At 39.6% G+C, this 19,807-nt stretch overlaps 1 protein-coding gene across 2 annotated transcripts in view; it reads left to right on the forward strand.

Annotated features, from left to right (window-relative positions):
• SYNPR (synaptoporin) overlaps positions 1–19,807 on the forward strand; it is a 338,589-nt gene that overhangs the window by 149,024 nt on the left and 169,758 nt on the right. Inside the window, exon 1 of one of the 2 annotated variants that reach the window (XM_004035839.5) lies at positions 16,372–16,738. The exons of the other annotated variant lie outside the window; for it this stretch is intronic. Coding sequence (XP_004035887.3) covers positions 16,715–16,738 — 24 coding nt within the window. The 5' untranslated portion in view covers positions 16,372–16,714. Of the gene's footprint in view, positions 1–16,371; positions 16,739–19,807 lie in introns of those variants that run through there. 2 annotated transcript variants of the gene reach the window in all.

Consider the following 19,807-nt stretch of genomic DNA (forward strand, 5'->3'; position numbering starts at 1 on the left):
CAAAGTTGCTTTTGGCATCCAGTGCATTTGGTTTCTTCAAGCTGTTGTGCCTATCAATAAAGAGACTAAAAGAAAAAAAAACAGCTAAAGTTTTTCCACTGCAGGGCAGTTCTGGTGACAGAATTTCTTTTTTTTTGTCTCAGCAAATAATTTAAGTTGCTTTGCATTCGAATTCAACTTCAGAATTAATTTAAAATAATTTTAAAATAACTCTAAAACTATGTCGAGCCTTCTAGTTCTACCAGAATAAATATGCTTCTTGGGTATATCCATACTGACAGCTGCATTTCTTCAAGAAATGACATGACAGAAGAGTGTCCTCCTAAAATTCAAACTTGGAAGACCAACCGGTCTCAAGCTACTTGTTTGAAAGGATGAGTTATATAAAATGGCATGTTCTTTATCTTTAAAAAAAAAAAAAAGGTATTACAAAGCCCCAACGAGACAATAAAATGTAAAAGAATCTGTTACCTTGATTTTATTTACTGCTTTTTTTTTTGAAAGCCAACACTGAGCTATATATTGATATATAAGACAAACCATTTCTTGGCATATTTCAACTTGTCTGAAAGTCAGTTACTTTGGTTACAGCTCAAAGGACAAGTTCTCAGTAAAGAATAAATAATGTATTCACATTAATCATTTCCCCAGTGTATAAAGTATGTATCAACTAGGATGAGAGAGAGACTGGCCTTGGGAAGAAAAGTACATACTTAGAACAAGGGTCTCAGCAGATTTCTGTCCTTTGATGAGCTCAGGATAGCTCAGGTAAGCCACATGGAACCACTGCTCAGAAATCCATAGGACAGGGCCCTTGCACCCCAGCTCAGCCACTGGTTGTCTCTGAGGAGACAGAAGCTTCGTATTTAACCCTTCTTGGCCTTTGGTCTCCCTCCACAATGGAGGAGTGGGTGGAAATAAGGCAGTGGTTCTCCAAACTGGTAGATTCTGATTAATCCCCTAGAGGGGAGCTCAGAGCATACAGAGATTCTTGGGCTCAAACCCAGATCTACTGGATCAGAATCTCTGGATATGTGGCTTGAGAACCTGCATATTAAACAAGTTCATTAGCTCTTTCTCATACAGTTCTCCAAGTTCTCACCACACACTCTTGTTTAATAACCACCAGAGTGATGATTTCTGATTTCCAGGGTCCAAGCCAAGTATATACTGTGGCAGAATAATGATTCCTTCAGTGCCTCTCAACTCCAGAAATGGAAACTGAATAAGTCAGTAATTACCTCTAAGCACTAGTTGTTTTAAAAATGTATTTTCTGTCTGCTCATTTAATTTCCTTATCTTTTTTATTGTCCTTATCTTTGAACCAACAATTTCATAGTTGGGAATTAAACGAATTGCAGCGTTGTTTACATGATATCTTCCATTTATTGATTAACTACACTGTGTTCAGACACTAGACTGTTATGTATCATCTTGAGTATTAAAAATGAAATCTCAAAGAGTCATTATTCTCTTTTCACAGATTTTAAAAAGCAGGTGTATTGAGGCTAAGTTGGCCAAAGCCACAGAATTCATGATCAGAAAATTCAGGATTTGAAATCATTGTTAGAAGATCAATAACATGTGCTGTTTATATCACATTATTGCCTCTGTTTAGTAATTGTAGACTAATTAAATATCCCCAACTTGGGGAAATATTAAAATAAATTATTGTATGTTCACTGTATGAAACATAAGATAGCTATTAGAAGCATGATTTACAATATGAATATGACTAGGTCAACTCTATGTATGCATGTTTTATCAACTATTGCTGCATAATAAATCATGTAAAACTCAATGCTTAAAACAGTAGGCATTTATTATTGCTCATTTGTCTATGGGAAAACAAGTGGTTCTGCTGATCAGCTGGGCTTTTTGGGTGTCAGCATTTGGGTCAGCCAGATACTGACTGGTCTAGGCTAGGACAGACAGCCTTGCTGACATGTCTAGTGGTCAACTGGCTATTGGCTGGAGCAATGGGATGATAGATCATGTGTCTCTTCAGTGTCATCCAGCAGGCTAGCCTAGGCTTATTCCCATGATGACTTGGAAAAGTTCCAAGAGAGTGGGGACTGCAAGGCGGCTTAAGACCTGGGCTCAGAATGTGCACGATTTCACTTCTGCCGTATGCTGTTGGCCAGAGAAAGATATGCAGTGAATCCAGATTCAAGGAGTGAGAAAATCAACTCTATTTCTCGCATAAGAAAAGCCACAAAGTCACATAGAATGAGTGTGGACACAGGAAAAGGAATAATAGGGTCATTTTGTTCAATCAATATGCTACACACATGAACGAGAACTGGAAGGCATATGGAAAATGCAGAGAACTGACGTGTTGGCAAGTTAGGGCTGTGAAAGATTTTTCTTTTTTCTGTGTATCTTTGTTATTTCATATAGGTGGTTATAATCCTGTCAGTGTAACAAACAATGTTTGAGAGCAAAAGACAGTAAGAGGAGCCATAGCAAGCATAAGATCAACAACTACATTACTATGCTGAAAGGATTGTATCAATAATTTGCATATCATAAACCAATATAGCCTTCTTCTCTGTAGAGCATGTAGGTGGGTAACAATGGAAAGAGCCTCAAACTACTAAAGTTAAATAGGTCTCCAAAATATATCCAATGGCTGTGGATCTGAAGTGGAATTTAGCCATGAGATACCCAATTATTCTTAGCACTTCTGCTCACTCTGTGTGTTACCAGGACTGGCACCATCTTAGGACTGCAACATTTTAGCCATCTTTGGAATCCCTAGGGAACAATTCTTCCTTAATAGACATGATTTCTGATTGTCAAAGTTTTGTCATTTAAGAACCAAAATTTCAAGTTGTTTTAAAAAAGACTGTAACTATTTTAAATAGAAATTATTAGTTAAATGTATAACTAGTTGACATCCTTGTGTTTTAAAATAGAGTTGATGGAAAACATTTTAACAGTTTTTTGACAACACTGTTCTTTGCCAGAATGCAACGACATCCTCAGAACCTGTGAAGCAGAGCAGGGTTTCTTTGCCCTTACATAAAATATTCTGAGAATGCCATGCTTTCAAGTTCTTCTTCTGCTCCTTCATTGTTTTTGTGCTCTCTCTTGTTCCCATGGGGCTCTAAGTGTGCCTTCTTCTGACAGTTTGTTCCGTCTTACTTGGCTTCTTCTAATATGCTGTCAACTTAGAAAAACCAACCTTATTAGGACTATTTGTCAAGGAAGAGGAATTAGGCTCTAGGTAAGGACCAGGGAGCCTCTCATCTGAGTAAGGTACATGGTCATTAGTGTATGAAAGGCTTGGTGACATATCCTTTGTCTGATTTTTTTTTCTTGGTTCTTGCCTGTATCAAAACATAGACAAGAGCTAGGTTGTTGGGAATCTGAAACTTTGGCACGTTGCCAGATGTGAGGGAAGTACAGATATGCATGACCTGAGTGAATAAATAAAATGCATCCAATGTGGGCTAATTGTACTTAGGACATTAAATATTCCATAACCTTATTTTGTCAAAGGTCAGTTTTTCAAATAAATTAAAGACTTTTCCAAAGCATTAACACGTCTTTACATTTTATTTTAGGGTATAAGTGAGTTTGTTCATTCCACAGTTTCATTCATTCACTCCTACACTGAGAATACACACACACACACACACACACACACACACACACACAACCTTATCCTCATGGAAATTGTGTTCTTGTTTGGAAGATAGAAATAGATGTACATAATTGTGAAGTCTTAAGACAAATAGTATAACTGAAACAGATCAGCCAGTGTGGAAGTACATAACATGGAGGAAGAAAAGCACCTCCTAGACCTTTGCATCCCTGTAAAATGTGGTTGGTAATATCCAACTAACAGATGTTTCGTTGAGGATTTATTGTGACACAGGGTGAAGTCATATGTACTCAAAAAAGTTTATTATATAGACGATGTGGAAGGCAATCTAAACTAACAGAAAGTATAACACTGTGCTATATGAGAGACCTAGATTCGGAGCTTATTTTCATCACTTATTTGTTGGATTTTCACTTAGCTCCATTTTTTTTTTTCTTTCTGAAGAATGGGGATAACTTCTACCTTGCAGTGCTGTTGGAAGAATAAAATAAAATGACACAAGTAAAGTGTCACAGGCAGTCGCTGGAAGAGTAAGTGTTCCTTGAGTATCAGTTTCTTTCCTCTTTTCCTCTTCACAGAGTGGGTGACAACTGAGCTGGGTTTTGAAGGATGAGTAGGAGTTCACAAACCTAATCATGAATCCCCCACAGGGAAAGTGGCCTTTCAGCAGAGTGAGATATGGGCATTTGCTTGTAAAACTGGAAGATGATTTGTGAAGCTGTTGCTTCCTGGGCAGCAGAGCCAACAACACTTCTCTATTTCTTTACCTGTATTTAATAATGTTGGCTCATTAACCTAGTGGACTTATGAACTCACTGGTGCTACCTCACTAATAAGATATATTTGAGGTCTCATTTCAATCTAATAGTGATGTGGAATTTACCCTGACAGGAAGGACAGAGAAGAAAACACTAGAAATCAATAACATTGAATGACCTAGAAGAATTTTGAACATGTACAAGGGGGAGTGAAATATTTCTTCCACAATCAAGTGCCCAGGGTTTGAAGTTAAATCAGGTGTTACAAATAAGAAGCTTGAGATCTCATTATTTAGATTAGGTCTGTCCATTCATTCAATGGGTATATATTTATCACCTCTCACTTGCAAAATATTGGGTTAAGAGAACAGACAAACATGAAGATGGCTAACTATGACACAGGATGAAATGAGGGTTATACATGAGAAAAAACTAAAAAGGATGGAAGTGGTAATTTATCTGGTCTTTTGAAGGAAAAGTAGAGTCATGGTTGGCCAAGGAGAGAAGCAAAGCATTCTATGTGGAGAGAACAGCATAAACCAAGGGCAGAGGCTTGAAAGCACGTGGCTGCAAAGGAAAGAAAAAGAAAGTGTGAACTGTTACACAAATCATCAAGCCCACTAAAAACAAAACCAACAAAAAAAAAGAAAAAAAAAATCACTGAGAAGTACAGCCAGAACCAACATAATCTTTCCTTGGAGCCCTCATTAAAAAAAAGTCATAGTTTCCCTTTTCTTTTTTTTTTTTTCTTCCCTGTTTGTGACTTAGACCTTTCCAAAGCACCTGTATGCATTGCAGCAGGCATTGTTAAGGCCATGCACCTAAACCTGCAGAACTCACCACACAGGCCTTCAGCATTCTGTCTGTAGGCCAGTTCTCTCTAACTGAGGGCTTCAGGCTGTGAAGAGGGATAGACCAGTAAGGCAGGGAATTTGATGCTTGCAGGAGCCAATAAGAGAAAGGAGTTGGAGGATAAATTCACCTGCTTCCTGCACCTCCTATAATACCTCCGAAGCATGTTCACACTATCTTCCAGAGCACCCCAGTGAGGTAGCCCCAGTTGCCTACCACAGGCACCTGCTCATGGATGCATTCTTTATCAAATCCCTTCATTTCCCTGTCTCAATTCCCCACTCTGTTTTCTGGAATCATCTCCCGAATAAACTACTTGCATTTATGTCCTTGTCTCTCAGGAGGACATTCTCGGGGAGGGGCAACCCCAAGACAGCATTGTTTAAGCCTTCTGGTGGTACACAGGGCAGCAGTGTTGATGAACTGACAATGGAAAAGATTAGGGATGGTTTAAGGTAAGACAGCAGAATCGAAGCTGATTTTAAGAAGTGGTTCTGGGAGTATTTCCATGTGCTTTTGAACTTTAATTTTTTTAAATTTAATTGTATCTTAAGGAGGATTAAATGAGTTAATTCCTATGAATTGCTTAGGAAAGGGCCTGGTACATACATTTCAACATTGTCATTGCTCTTATTGCTTTTAGATTAGCCCCTCCTCTCGTTCTGGTGTGTGGCAGCATGCTCCCTGAAAGAGGCAGACCCAGACAAGAAAGAGGTAGAAGAGGGAGAGATGGGCCTGAGGCTTCACTGATCTTGTTTCCACACTGTGGAGCTGATGCCTGCAGGCAGCTTCTTTCACCTTTGGTGAGACTCCCCTTCGTGCTCAGAGCTTGTATTGAACATGGAACTCACCTTGTATGACAAGTTATGGTGGCCTTTTTCATGATCATTCAATGTAATCACTAACTTCATGTGCTGTACAAAGATTCCCTGTCAAGTTCCCTGTGGGAAAAGGGAGCTGGGGGAGTTGGTAATTCCAGATTTCTAAGTACTCTACCCTCCTGGCTTCTGATTCAGGAGAGGTCTGGGTTTGGAACTGATAATCCACGTTCTTTTATAAGCTGCTCGGGTGATTCTGATGGGCAGCCAAATCTGAGAACCACATTGCTATGTGGCTTTGTTCCCCAGGATCCATATCACAGAGCATTGTGTGTTATAACAGAAAGGGTGGAAGCTTTTTCTGAATAGGGTCTAAGGCTGACTTTCTTTTTCCAACTAATGTCAGAACAAGTGGCGCTACAGCCCCTTACAGGGAGTTTTTGTCTCCACACTTTCAGCAAAATGAGAGGAAAAGTGTTGCTCCTAGAGTTGAGATAAGTGACATTCTGGAAATATCAGAATGTCCTGTTCTTCAGACTGACTCTCTTAATTTGTATCATTTAAAGACTTGGGAATGGTGTAAGAAGGAACTAACATTTTAAGGAAGACATTAGTAAGACATTCTATTTTAAAAATAGAGGCACAGCTGAAGAAAGAAAACTGGTTTTTCTCTGTGTGAGAATGAACAGTTCACATGGCATTTTGGACTGTTCTAAACAGGCCTGCAGTAATACATAATCAACTATTGGAGGAAAGATAGTTTTGTCTAATATTTATGGAGGGGACACTGAACACAGAAACTAAGAATAACTGTACTTAGCACCGCACGCTTCGGTTCTCAAAGTACTTTCACATGAGCTGCTTCGTGGTGGCTTCACCACTGCCCCATGGGATACCAGGGCTGCAGCGCCTCCCCTTGCAGCCCTGAATCCGAGGGTTCGGGAAGGTGTAAATTAGAAATATAAGAAGCCTCACCCAGATAGGAGGGATTTTTTGGTTAATAAAATTGTAGAAATTTTGCCAGCTAAATGGATTACCCTCATATCATAGGGATGCAGAAACACCTCTGGCGTAAGACATACTCATCAAAAGAGAGAGGTTTTTACAAATATTTTATAAGCACTCCAATTAAAATAATGCCCCAGATCCCTTTAGACCAACTCCATTCCTTTGCTGCAGGGCATCATCACCACACACATCCCTAAGACTGGGGTGGGTCAGGAGCTGAGAGCAGAGTGGGGAGAATGCTTTCAGATGGAATCCTAATCAAGCAGATCATGACTAGGCTTTTTGGAGCTCCATGAAAACACTCCAATGTTATACACTGTACGTTTCATAAACTACATGGGGAGAAACAGACTTTCATCCTCTTTCCTACCCACGCCTTATTTTATTAAGAGCTGTAATTTGGTCTGGGTTCTGGAGGCATATTGGTTTAACAGGGGTTTTTTAACTCAATTTGTTGAAAAGGAAAGAAAAAACAGAAAGCCATTTTGTAAGTGTTTGATTCTGAAATGTATCTTGCCTGTAGCTTTAGGAGAGAGAGTACATTTCACTTGTGTCATTGTAATTTCCATCAGCCTCAGCTGTGTATTATTTATATACCTCAGCATTGTTATTCCCATTTTACAGGTGAAGAAACAGAAGTTTGGAAAGGCTAAGAGAGTCTCATCAATACACGCAGTTGGCTATGACACCCCCCCTTCATGGGGAAATGATCAGCGAAAAAGTCAAGTACCTCTTGATCAAATTTACTATTCATATCTCAGTGTACTGGGCAAGATTATTGAAAATGGTTTCCATGTTTTTCTTCTTTCACTCTTATTACAGTACCAACAAGATTCTTATAAAAACTGGACCTCAGGGATTCTTTCTGATATAAAGTCTTAATCCTTAATCATAGCAACGACTATTCATCTTCTGGTTCCATACCAGGCTTTAAGAAATGTGTGTTAGGAACAGCCAAACTCCTAAGCCATCAATTTGCTGATAGAGCTCTCCCTGTTATAAAAAATAATAGAAGGAAAACAAACAGATGTATCTCTGCTATTTTTGACTACAATTATGAAAATAGGCATCAGAAAAGTCATTTATTTTCTCTTCTTTAATAATAAGGAAAGACTTATTTAGTGCCTACTATGAACAATGTAATATTGTGTGCTATGCAGGACTGCAGAAAGAGTGAATCTACTGTTCAGCAGTTTATGGGGGGACCACTTTTAATCCCCTGTACCACAAGAGTAGATATAATCACCAGAAATTATACAACTGAAATACAACATTGTTTTAATCTCTAAACACCTGTCAGGAAGGAAATGCCCATCTCCCACCTTGTATATGCTAAACTTGCGCACATTCGCAAGACTGGGTAATGTGGAGATTCATAACCTGGGCTTTGGAAACAGACAACCCAGGTTCAAGCCTTTGTTCAAATACTTACTATCTAGGCAGACTTTGGCAACTTACTGAACCGCACTAAACCTTATCATTTTCGTTTGTAAAATGATGATAACAATAGATTCTAGTAGATCAAGTTGAATGATAATCAAATGACATAATCCATGAACAGCGCTTAGGCTAATACCCAGAAACAAATATTAGCACCATTATTGGAATTAGAAAGGTCCATGGTAGGAAATCACAACTGCCAAATTTCTCCATTACATAAGTGGTTCTCCACAGTTTTTCATTTAAGATCTAAAACGTTTTGTTCAAATGCAATCATGTTCAGAAACCTGGGATATAGAGAAAACAGTGGAGTGGGCTGGTTGAAGCACAGAAGGGATGTGGAACCCTGGTTCCTTTGACTGCCCCTAGCACACCCTCCCATCTTCATGGTGTGCCCTGGAGCATCTCCATGGAATTCCTGGCGTTCAGCTTAAAAAACTAAGCTATTAAATATTATGCCTGTAATTACATTGTAAGCTGAGATGATTTGGTTATTTGAATGTAGCATCTATATTCTCACATATACACAAATTTCACCAAAATATTTGATGGTTGTATTTTACGTTTTGAACATTGAAAGTCTAGGCCAATATGTTCATATACCTACCTTTATAATTAAGAAATATATCAGAGTAATTCAGCATTATGTATTCACTCATATAACAATGTGTATTGAGCATTATTTATATACCAGGACCGTAAGTTCCTGGCTTGCACAGTAACTCAGAAAGATTCTAAGTTCCTTTCAGCAGGGACCATGTTTACCTGTTCCACCACTGTATCCACAGAGTGATACAGTACATGGCATGTGCATGGCATATAACACATACGCCATAAACAATTGCAGAACTGAAATTTTTAGGCGAATGAATGGTTGCCCTTTTACCTTAGAAGATTAACAACTTTCTCATGGATTTGAGAATTGTTGTTTCCTATTGAGGACGTAAGCCCCCAGGTGAGTTTTTTTTTTTTAATACTTTAAGTTTTAGGGTACATGTGCACAACGTGCAGGTTTGTTACATATGTATACATGTGCCATGTTGGTGTGATGCATCCATTAACTCGTCATTTACATTAGGTATATCTCCTAATGCTATCCCTTCCCCCTCCCCCCACCCCACAACAGGCCCCAGTGTGTGATGTTCCCCTTCCTGTGTCCATGTGTTCTCATTGTTCAATTCCCACCTATGAGTGAGAACATGCGGTGTTTGGTTTTTTGTCCTTGCAATAGTTTGCTAAGAATGATGGTTTTAGCTGTGATATGTAAAACCTGAGTCGCCTTGTCTCCTGAGTCAAAGTCTTTTTGGGATATTTAGGGAGTTTCTAAAGGGACTCAGCCCCTCCATTGGCTTGAAATATTTATTTAGGATAGAAATGAAAGCACTTAATGATCTGGAATTATTGCCTGAGATCCAGGGCCTGTGGATGGACATCCAGGAATCCATGGACAGCCCTCCAGCAAGAATCAAAAACAAGCAACTCTTCATGGACCCAATCGATAGACTGAGTCTCTGAATACTCAGAAATGCCATTAGTTTCAACAAATCTTTATTTGCTTCAAGCCATGTGCCTCAATCGGATTTCCATACTCCATGATATTCCAGCGGGGGAAGACTGTTAAATCTTTCTCTACAGGGTATGGGCTTTCCTTTTCCTTTCCTTTGTTTCTTTTTGAGACTGAGTCTTGCTCTGTTGCCTGGGCTGAAGTGCAGTGGCACAATCTCAGCTCACTGCAACCTCCGCCTCCTGGGTTCAAGCAATTCTCCTGCCTCAGCCTCCTGAGTAGCTGGTATTACAGGCACCTGCCACCACGCCCGGCTAATTTTTGTATTTTTAGTAGAGATGGGGTTTCATCATGTTAGCCAGGCTGGTCTCAAACTCCTGACCTCAAGTTATCTGCCCACCTCGGCCTCCCAGAGTGCTGGGATTACAGACATGAGCCACCGTGCCTGGCCCCTTTTCTTTCTAAAACATGAACAGCCCTTTCCTCTAGAGACAAAATAAAAGAGCATGTAGTATTATCTCTATCAAACAACCTGGCAAAGGGTATCACTCTCATCCTTATTATTGTTAGATGTTAAATGCTTGGTATGCACTTAACACCTTGTATGCATTCGTTTACAAGCACCCAATTTTATCGGTTAGGGCAAGTGACAAGACCACACAAGTAGTAATATACAGAGCTGGAACTAGAATCCACCTGTTTGTGTTAGTCAGGTTTCAGGCAGGAAATAGCTGGCACACTCAAACAGAGTGATTGAGGGGAGTTTTTTGAAGGGGCAAATTGAAAGGAGGTAAACAAGGTTTAAGCAAAAAAGGAAAGGGAAGGAAGGGAGGAGAGACAGAGAAAGAAAGAAGAGTGAGAGAAAGAGAGAAAGAAAGAAGAAAGGAAAAAGGGAAGGAAGAAAGGAAGGGAAGGGAGGCAGGGAGGGAGGGAGGGAGAGAAAGAAAGAAAAAGAAGGAAAGAAAGAAGAAAGAGAAAGAAGCTGTAAGGATGGAGAGGGCCACTTCACAGCACCTGTGGCCTTCGCTAGAGGAACGGAGCCAACTTCAGGACCCATCACGGGGACTAAGGGAATAAATACCCTGACCTCAGTCTCCTCTCACCCTCTAATTACCTGGCAGTATTTCTTATTATTAGCACCTCCCATTAGGATGCCTCAAAGAAAGGGAGCTTATTGATGGGGTCCATTAGTTCAGCCTGCTGGGACACAGATTAGGGAAGAAAGTGACTCTAGAGGGACAAACAAAAGCTCTCCAGCACAATGTCTGCCTAAAGGGGAGCATGCTTAGCCACATATATTCTGTCTCCAAATAATTCTGTTTATCCCTTATTCAGCAAATAGTCATTGCTTGGCTGCTCTGTGCTGGGCACTTTGCTTTGGGCTGAGGATACAGAGATAGTAAGATATTGTGTCTTTGAAGAGCTTAGACTCATGGTCTTCAGAAAATATGTCTTGCACATTTTTACCTGCTGTTTTAACTACCATTTTCTCTCATTTTATCTCCCAAGCATGACTACATTTCCATCCAAAAATCCTAATTTTCTCAATCTTGTTCCACTATATTCCTTAGCTTTTCTTGCATCCACAAACTTTTCCCTCTACTTTCAGCTTCAGTGTAGAAATTTTTTAATAAAATTATGTTTTATTGTCATATAGATGAGTGCTTGCTATGTTGCCTAGGCTGGTCTCGAACTCCCGGCCTTGCCTACCTTATGCTCCAGTACCACAGGCCTGAGCTACTGTGCCTCCCAGCTTCAGTGTAGAATTCTTTCAGACAGATTTGAAGCCCACTTAGGAAAACTAATGATCTAATAAATCTTCAAGTGATATTAATATTATTTTATCTCGTTAGTATTTGAAAAAGAATAGAGACAGTGTTGGAGAAAACAACTTTCTCTTACAAGGAAAATAAAAGATAAGAGGCCTAGAAAGTTCTGCTCTGATTCTATATACCTGCTCACATCACAATAAATTGCATTTTACCCATGCTAGGAGCTGTGCTCAGTCAGAGAAAGGAAGGTACCATTAAAGATTTCAAGGTTGTTCCATAAGTGAATTGGATGTAAGTGCTCTCACTGCTGCTATAGCTTGAAAGAGCTGAAATTGTTCCTGAAGCAAAATGGAAGAGGCTTGGCTAACTCTCTTGGTCATTTATTAGTATGGCCAAAGTAGCCTTATCTTTGATTACCTCCTTTCTCCTACTGCAATGAAGAAATCTTCTGGCTCTGGATTTTCCTCTCTGTGTTTGCTAAATGCTTAGAAAGCTAGGCCTCCCACTGGCCAGCAGACAGGCCTGAAAGGACCCCTTTTGAGAGGCCAGATGTTTAGAAATAGAAGCTATAAGGCAAAGGAACTGTTGCATTTACCAGAAGGTGTGTCCACCAAAGGGGAGAGAAGCTTTTCCATTCAGAGGAAAAAAAAAATTCTTTTGAAGTTGTCTGAAGGCCATTGCTCAACTGAAAGATCACAGTTGAAGCTCTGACCAAATTAGAAATTAGCATTGCTAATGAGGTTTTTAGAGAATCACAGATTATTTTAATCTACTTAACCTTCTCTATAAATACTTGACTTAGAAAACATTGTACTTCTATTTCTGATAATCTAATAATGGATAAATGTTATTTTAAAGGCAGTAGCAACAATGTGAATATCACTTTTCAAACAAGAACTATCAAATATTGGCATATCACTTTATTTTTGTCAGTTCCAATTCTATGATAGAGAGTGGTAGCCGACTGTCTGAGCTATCTGATAAATTGGAAGGTTAGGACAGTCTAAGTGGCTAGCTGACAAGATTATTTCTCTAATGACAAATATATGGGCAAGTATCAAAAAATCAGCTACTCTATGTGGGCCTAGCTGAGCAAAACCCTGGGAACCCAAGCTTCTAAAAAAACAACTGATCAATATAGTTTACAAAAGGAGCTTTCCACCATCTTTTACATGGCTTCCAATTAAATCAATATGACACTGAAATTTGCAACCCTTCCAGAATGTTCTTTGAATGAAGAGGTAAAAATAATCTGTATCTGCTATTATGAATGAATCAATTGCCCTTATTCATCTGTTCTGTGTTTCAAGGCTAACCTCCTTTGAAAAAATTAGGTTTCTTTACCACCATCTCAAACCTAAATTGTTCTCATGTTGATTCACTGATTTCATCATTCATTCATTTATCCACCAAATCTTTATTGAACACCTACTATGTGGCAGGTACTCTCTGAAACACCAAGGATATGGTATTAAGCAAAACAAACAAGTTTCCTGCTTTTGTGGATGTCTTAGTAAACGGAGATATTCAATAATAAATGAACAAATAAATAAGCAAGAAGGTATCAGGCAATAAAGTGCAAAAATTAAAAAGAGGAATTACTGGAGAAAGTGGAAGATGTTTTTAGGTTAGGTGGTTGGGGAAGAAAGACCCTTTAAGAAACAGAAAGTAGAACTAACAAGTGAATGGCAAAGGAAGAGAGGGCAGGAAAAGATCTGAGGAAAGAATGTTCCAAACAGGCAGAATAGCTAGTGCAAAGGCATGGAAGGTGAGTGTGGCTGAAGAGTAGGAAAGGAGAGGGTTGAAATTAAATAAAACAAAAAGATAGATGAGAGGTAGACTGCATAACACTTTAAATGCATGGGAAAGGGTTTGGGTTCTACTTACTGTAAACTTACTGGACAACTATTGAAGAACTTTTCTCAGATGAGTGATATGATCTAATTTATGCTTTAAATGGCTCAACATGGGTAATAGAGATTTCTAGGGGTAAGAGTGAAAGCAGTGAGACCTAAAGGGAGCCTGTTGCAGTGGTCCACAGAGAGGTGACAGAAGGGTGGTAGCAGGGGAGAGTTAGAAAATGTTAATGCTCTATCTGGAAAAAAATACGAGGCAGAAAGAGCTAACCCAACCAGCAGATTAGAATCTGCCTCTTAGCCTTAGAACCTTATTTAGTGAAAGTTGACCCAGAAAGCCCTTTAGAGATAATTCAGTAGAAACCCTTCAATTTAAACTTGAGAAAAACAGAGACGTGGACAAATTCTGGGACACACCCAGGGTCACAGAGCAAACCGCTAGGAAACCCAAGACTGAGCCTCATACCTCCTATCTTCCCAAATGTTAAAGTGCCCAAGGCCTTACAGAAACCAGCAGGGCCTGAGCGTGGATTTCATGCTACACCAGCAAGTTCCAATCTCTGGTGCAAATCTGCATAATGGGGACAGCCGAGAAGTTACTGCAGGGTCCATGCATCCAAATGTGGATTTGTCATACCCTGTACACTGAATAAATAAAAGTATAAGTGCCATCACGTTGCATCCAAAGCAGAGTGGTTAATAGCTTAGACAATGGCATACAATTAGGCTCAAATTTTAGCTTTACCAGGTATTGACTCTGTACTTTCAGATAAGTTACTTAACTCTTTGGGTCTTGGTTTTTTCACCTATACCCTGGAATAAAAATTGTAACTCGTAGTTTTGTAAGGCTCAAATAAAATGATATACCAAAAACACCCACTTAGAATAGTACCTGGCAAGGAGTAAATATTTAAGAAATCTTCACTATTATTATGTAGAAGACAGAACTTTGTTCCTTTTACTTGCAATGGGGCTCTTAATATTCAGAGCCAATGAGAATTACTCACTGGCCTCCGTGAAGAAACAATTAAGTATGGTTCTACCCTACAGGTGCATTGCTGGAAACTGCTGCCTCTTTGACCCTACTCTGACTCTGCCCCTTATCAGCCACCTGGAGGAACTGTGGCCTTCAGCACAGGGACACTATTCTTTCAGTCAATCCTTCATTTATTTATTCTGTAAATGTTTACTGAGTGCTCACTTAAATGCCGGGTGATTCTAAGCCTTTTTTTCCCTGCTTCAGATGTGTTCACTTGCTTAATTTACTCCCCTGAGTAACTTCTCTCATTGAAGTGCAGAGATTTGTCAATAAGCAGGTGAGGGGTGGCCACAGGGGAGCAGGGAGGAAAAGGTTCCTATCAGAATTTCAAAGGGGCCATGGGGCATATACAGTTTGAAGAATCGGTAAGCACCCCAAAAGCTCAGGCATAGGCAACAAGCGGATCGAAAGAGATGGAGGAGAGAGGGAGCTGGACTCCCTGAGCCCAGTTTGCAGGTGTGTAGTGTAGGTGAAAGCACTGCCTTGCCCATTGTTCATTTCTTTCCCACACCTTCCCACTCACAGCTCTGTGAGGCATAAGTGTAGCCATTTTACAAAGGGGAAACCAAGGCTCAGGCGCAGGCCACATGACTAGTAAGTGGGAGACCAGGACTAGAACCCAAGTTGCCTGACTCCTCATTATGGTTTTTTGGTTGGTTGGTTTGGTCCCCCAACCTCCCCCTATCCACCAAGTTGTTACTGTGTGTATAAGAAAAGGAAGAAAGGGAGTAAGAGAGATGATGGTGGTGGCTATGATATGGCAGTGATAGTGTGTGTGTGTGTGTGTGTGTGTGTGCACGCATGAAAGAGAGAGAGAGAAGGAGACAGACAGAGATACAAAGAGACAGAGATAGGAAGGAAAGCGAGAGAGAGAGACAGAGAGAGGGACCTCAAAAAAAAGACTTTGGACGACTCCAAATTAACAACAAATTAATACGTATAAAAAATGTGGCCAGCCTACGTGCATTTCAACATTCCCGCACTGAGTGGGGACCCAAAGTAGGGGGCGGGAAGGAGAGGCACACAGACTTCCTCTCCCTGTGCTGTGGTATCTGCCTTGGGGAAACATTGTCCAGGATGCCAGTGTGAGCACATGTCACCTGTGGCAGCCTCTCCAAGAATTTGATACAAATGCCCCCAACACACATTGCGTCAAGGTGCTATGATTTCGGCCCTTCGAAGTAGTCGAGCTGAACTCCTTCCTACAGAGGTTTATTTGAAGAAGAAAGCAGATCCATATCGCACTTAAGCCTCTGAAACCATTTTAATTTTGAGATTTTGCAGGAGACGTCTTTAAGTAACACTCCTGTGATGAGTGAGCAACCAAGTTGTAATCTGTCCCTTCTACAGTTGCCAGAGCCTTAAAAGCCTGTCTTCCAGTACATCACCTTAATGATTATTTATGGGCAGTGTACGAATTTCCCAAATGGGGATTATGCATAACAGCTATGCATTTACATTAAAATGAGGGCAATTTATTTAACAAACATATCAACATTTACTTAATCTATGCAAATCTATTCATAAGATTTTATAAAACCACCATTTTTCCCCATACCCTTAAAACACAAAATTCTGGCTTTAAAAAAATCTCCTAGTTTGTTTTTAAGCACTGTGCTTGCAGGAGGAGGGGGCTGGCAGAGTAAAGGGGAGATGGTGCCTCTGTTGGTGATGCAGCCTGCTCGTGCAAAGCAGTCCTGCACTTCCAGTTGTGAGCCAAAAGCCAAGTGTGGGAGCTCACCATGGTGGCAGCCACCTCCCCACCAAGCAGACAGCGTTCACCAGAGGGGAGTATCAGGTTCCTGTACTCAGCTGTGGGTTGTCACCGTCTAATAATATGACCGTTTTGCCATCTCTCTGCAAATGAGGCTGAAGCTGCTATCTGATTGGTATAACATCTCACTTTCCCTCTGCATTGATTTTCTTCTTCTCCTCCTTTGCTTCATAAAAAGAGGAACAAGTGGCTGGTGCTGTGGACAGAGAAGCTTTATTTTTAGCATGAGACAACCTCTATTTTCTTTCAGGAGAGGGAAGTTGGATTATCAATTCTTTTGTAAATGTGTATGGTGATATTTGCTCCGGTAAGTTTACAGCTATCTTGATTTACAGCTGGCTGTGGGGATATGTGTGTGCATGTATGTGTCTCCATAAGCACATTTGGATTGTACACTTTTCTTTCCAAGTATCAGTTTTTAAGTCTTTAGTAATAATCTCTATTTTTCTTGACTTTGCTTTCTTGTAATTTGTATGTTTAAACCAAAGAGGCTGTGTTGATACTGAAATGCTTACTTTAGCTGTTAAAGTATGTGCTGGGTTTCTTTGAACATAGTAAGGAAACTATTTAAGCAAACTTATATTTGCTTTATAAAACTGTAATGTCATTCTACCCTACCCCTCCTTCCTTGGAGTGTTTAATATCCTAAATACATTCATTGTGCTGTAAGCTTACCATTTTAATTAAAGTTTCTTTGTCAGTGTCAGAGTGAAAATTACTTAAACTCCATATACAGCTACCAAATATTATATGTTGTGCTGAAAGGTGCTTGTTTTATAAGGTCTTATAGCAGTATGTCGAATGAATGAGTTTCCCCTGCGATTGGATGCATGCACCTTTAAAAGGACTGAATTTAGAAAAAGTATTCAGATCACTAAATGAAGTCCTAGCATGCCATGAAAAGCTATAATCACAAGTGGCTGTTGCTTCTCTTTCGTCTTTCTTTGCACTGTGTATTTCTGCCACCATCTGTCAGATGCCCAGTCCGGGCTCCTGTGTTTCTATATGTGAAGCTAATCAGGAGAAAAGTTGCTGTTATTAAATTTAACTACTGCAAAATGACTGTCCGGTCACCATTGCTGGAAATGATTTTTAAATGCATTACCTGGTTAGCTGCGTTCTTTTTGTTCGAGAGTAAAAGATGCTCTGAATTCTTCATTGTTAATTCAGAAGTCTGGGGAAAAGTCTTTTAATATAATTATTCTAGACAGGGATGAGAAGATGATTAAATAATTGCTTTAATGGAAACAAACTGATGCTTTAATCTTCTCTTTTTGTTACACAATCAACAAATCTGCATAGTCTTTTTCATGGTGAAATGAGCTGGAGAATAGATTTGTGATGAAAGTTAAAGGCACCGTGGCATGTGAAGCAAGAGGAGGTCTGACTATACATTTTTCAGAGATTTCGAGAGTAAAGTTGGGAATATCATGCAGGCCTAGGGCTCGTAGGCATAGATTTTTTTCAGAATAGCAATTTTTCAGATGTTGAAGTAGTCTTATGACAGCTCAGAATGCCTGTCTGGGAGTGCACTAACCTTCATATCTACTCCCTTTTGGACGTGCCACGACTCACACACGCTGCACACTCCAATGAAGCTACTCATTTTGACAAACAGACTGAATTTTGATCAACCTAACTCAGCCTCAAAAATACACTAATCCCCCAAACCCACCCAAGTTATTATATTGCTTTGTTACTGGTCCCAATAAGCATGTGCCTAGTGTCAGTCTCAGATGACAAACCTTAGCTGGAGCCAAGTGTATCTTAGCAGATAATTTGTTGAAAAAAAAAAACAAAACACAAACAAAACTTTTATCCTTGGGCTGTTGCCAATTACTGCTAAGTAAACTCATCAGCATGGAACATCACCTCTTCCCCTCCCCAACACAGGCACGTCCAATCCCTCAACATCCCTTAATATTTTATATAATATATTTTATATAATCATTCTCCTTTCATGGCTGTAACAGGTTGTATGTGAAGTCATTTGCTATAGACAGAGCTTATCATCATCTGAAGCTATTCAGTAATATAAATTAATGAAACTTGAGGTGGCAGCATGCATTCTGCATGTGAAAGTTATGCCTTTTCCTCCAGTCTGTTAGTTTACAGAAGTGTTAGGGCTCCAAGCATACTCAGGCCCACAAAGGAAGAACAAAAAGGCATCTGTATCTTTAAAAGGTTGGGATCCTTAGTTGGAGTTAGAGCCAATGTGCACAGTTTTTACAAGTATCACTTCTGAAAGGTCCATAATATCATAACCAGAAAATCTGTCTTAATCTCTTCCAAGCATTAAAGACTTTTGTCATTTGGGGGAAAACAATAAAGGGATTTTTAAAATTTCATAATGAGCTCCTCTCTTCTTTTTAGCATAATGAAGAATGCAAGAGTCATTTCCATTTAGTAAGTACATCCTATATGCCTGGCACTGTGCTAAGCATTTTACATGGCTTATCCCCTTTAATCTTGACAAGCACTCTATGAGGGCCATAACATTACCTCTCCATTTTACAGATGAGAAAATGGAGACATAGGACAAGTATGTAACTTACTTGAGGAAACATAGTGAGCAGGATGAGTCTCGGAACCAGGCAGGCTCATTCCAGAGTCCTGCTCTTCCTACCTCCCATCTGTCATTGGTACAATCTACAACAAACGCCTAGACTGAAATGATTTCCAGGGACCCATAGTTAAACATCCTATTTTTCCCCGTTCTGATACAAGGTAGTCTCCTTCCTCTCAGACTATGTCTTTATGATTCCAAGCTAAGTATGTCTTTGAAACTGAAGAATATGTGTTTTATTTCCACTCAACTTGAGCAGATACAAAGATATGAGTGTGACTAAATGAGCCCACCTAAGGTAAAATTTATGCAAAAGTGGATAAATCAAGGTAGTAGTTCTTTTAATTGATCAAAGTAAATCAATTCCTTTGACCTTCAGTCTTTTGGACATAGTCAAAATAAAGATGCGATGATAGCTTAGAAATATCAATATCTCAAGGCAGCTGGTTCGTCATTGGTGCAAAATATAAAAAGCAATTCCAACGGAATCATTTTTGGAGAGCTTTACAAAATTCTCACCTTCCCTTTACTCACTCCCACCATGATTTTTTTTTTTTTTTTTTTTAATTTCTATTCTTTGGCTAGCTGGAAAGGGCTGAGGTAGCACTTCAGGTTGAATATTGCAAAGTGTCTATCTCACCTGGGTAATTTAAAAAGGAACACAGCTGTCAATAAGCATGCTGAGAAGCGTGACAAAGACGAAATTCAGAGTCCCCAAATGCATTCCTTTGCACCTGAGCAGTGAGCTCCCCATTTTAAATCCACTTGAGCCAATAAAATTCAGATGGATTTTATAGGGGGAAAATGCAA

The sequence above is a fragment of the Gorilla gorilla genome, chromosome 2, assembly GCF_029281585.2.
Source record: "Gorilla gorilla gorilla isolate KB3781 chromosome 2, NHGRI_mGorGor1-v2.1_pri, whole genome shotgun sequence".
In the NCBI taxonomy this organism is placed as follows: Eukaryota; Metazoa; Chordata; class Mammalia; order Primates; family Hominidae; genus Gorilla; species Gorilla gorilla.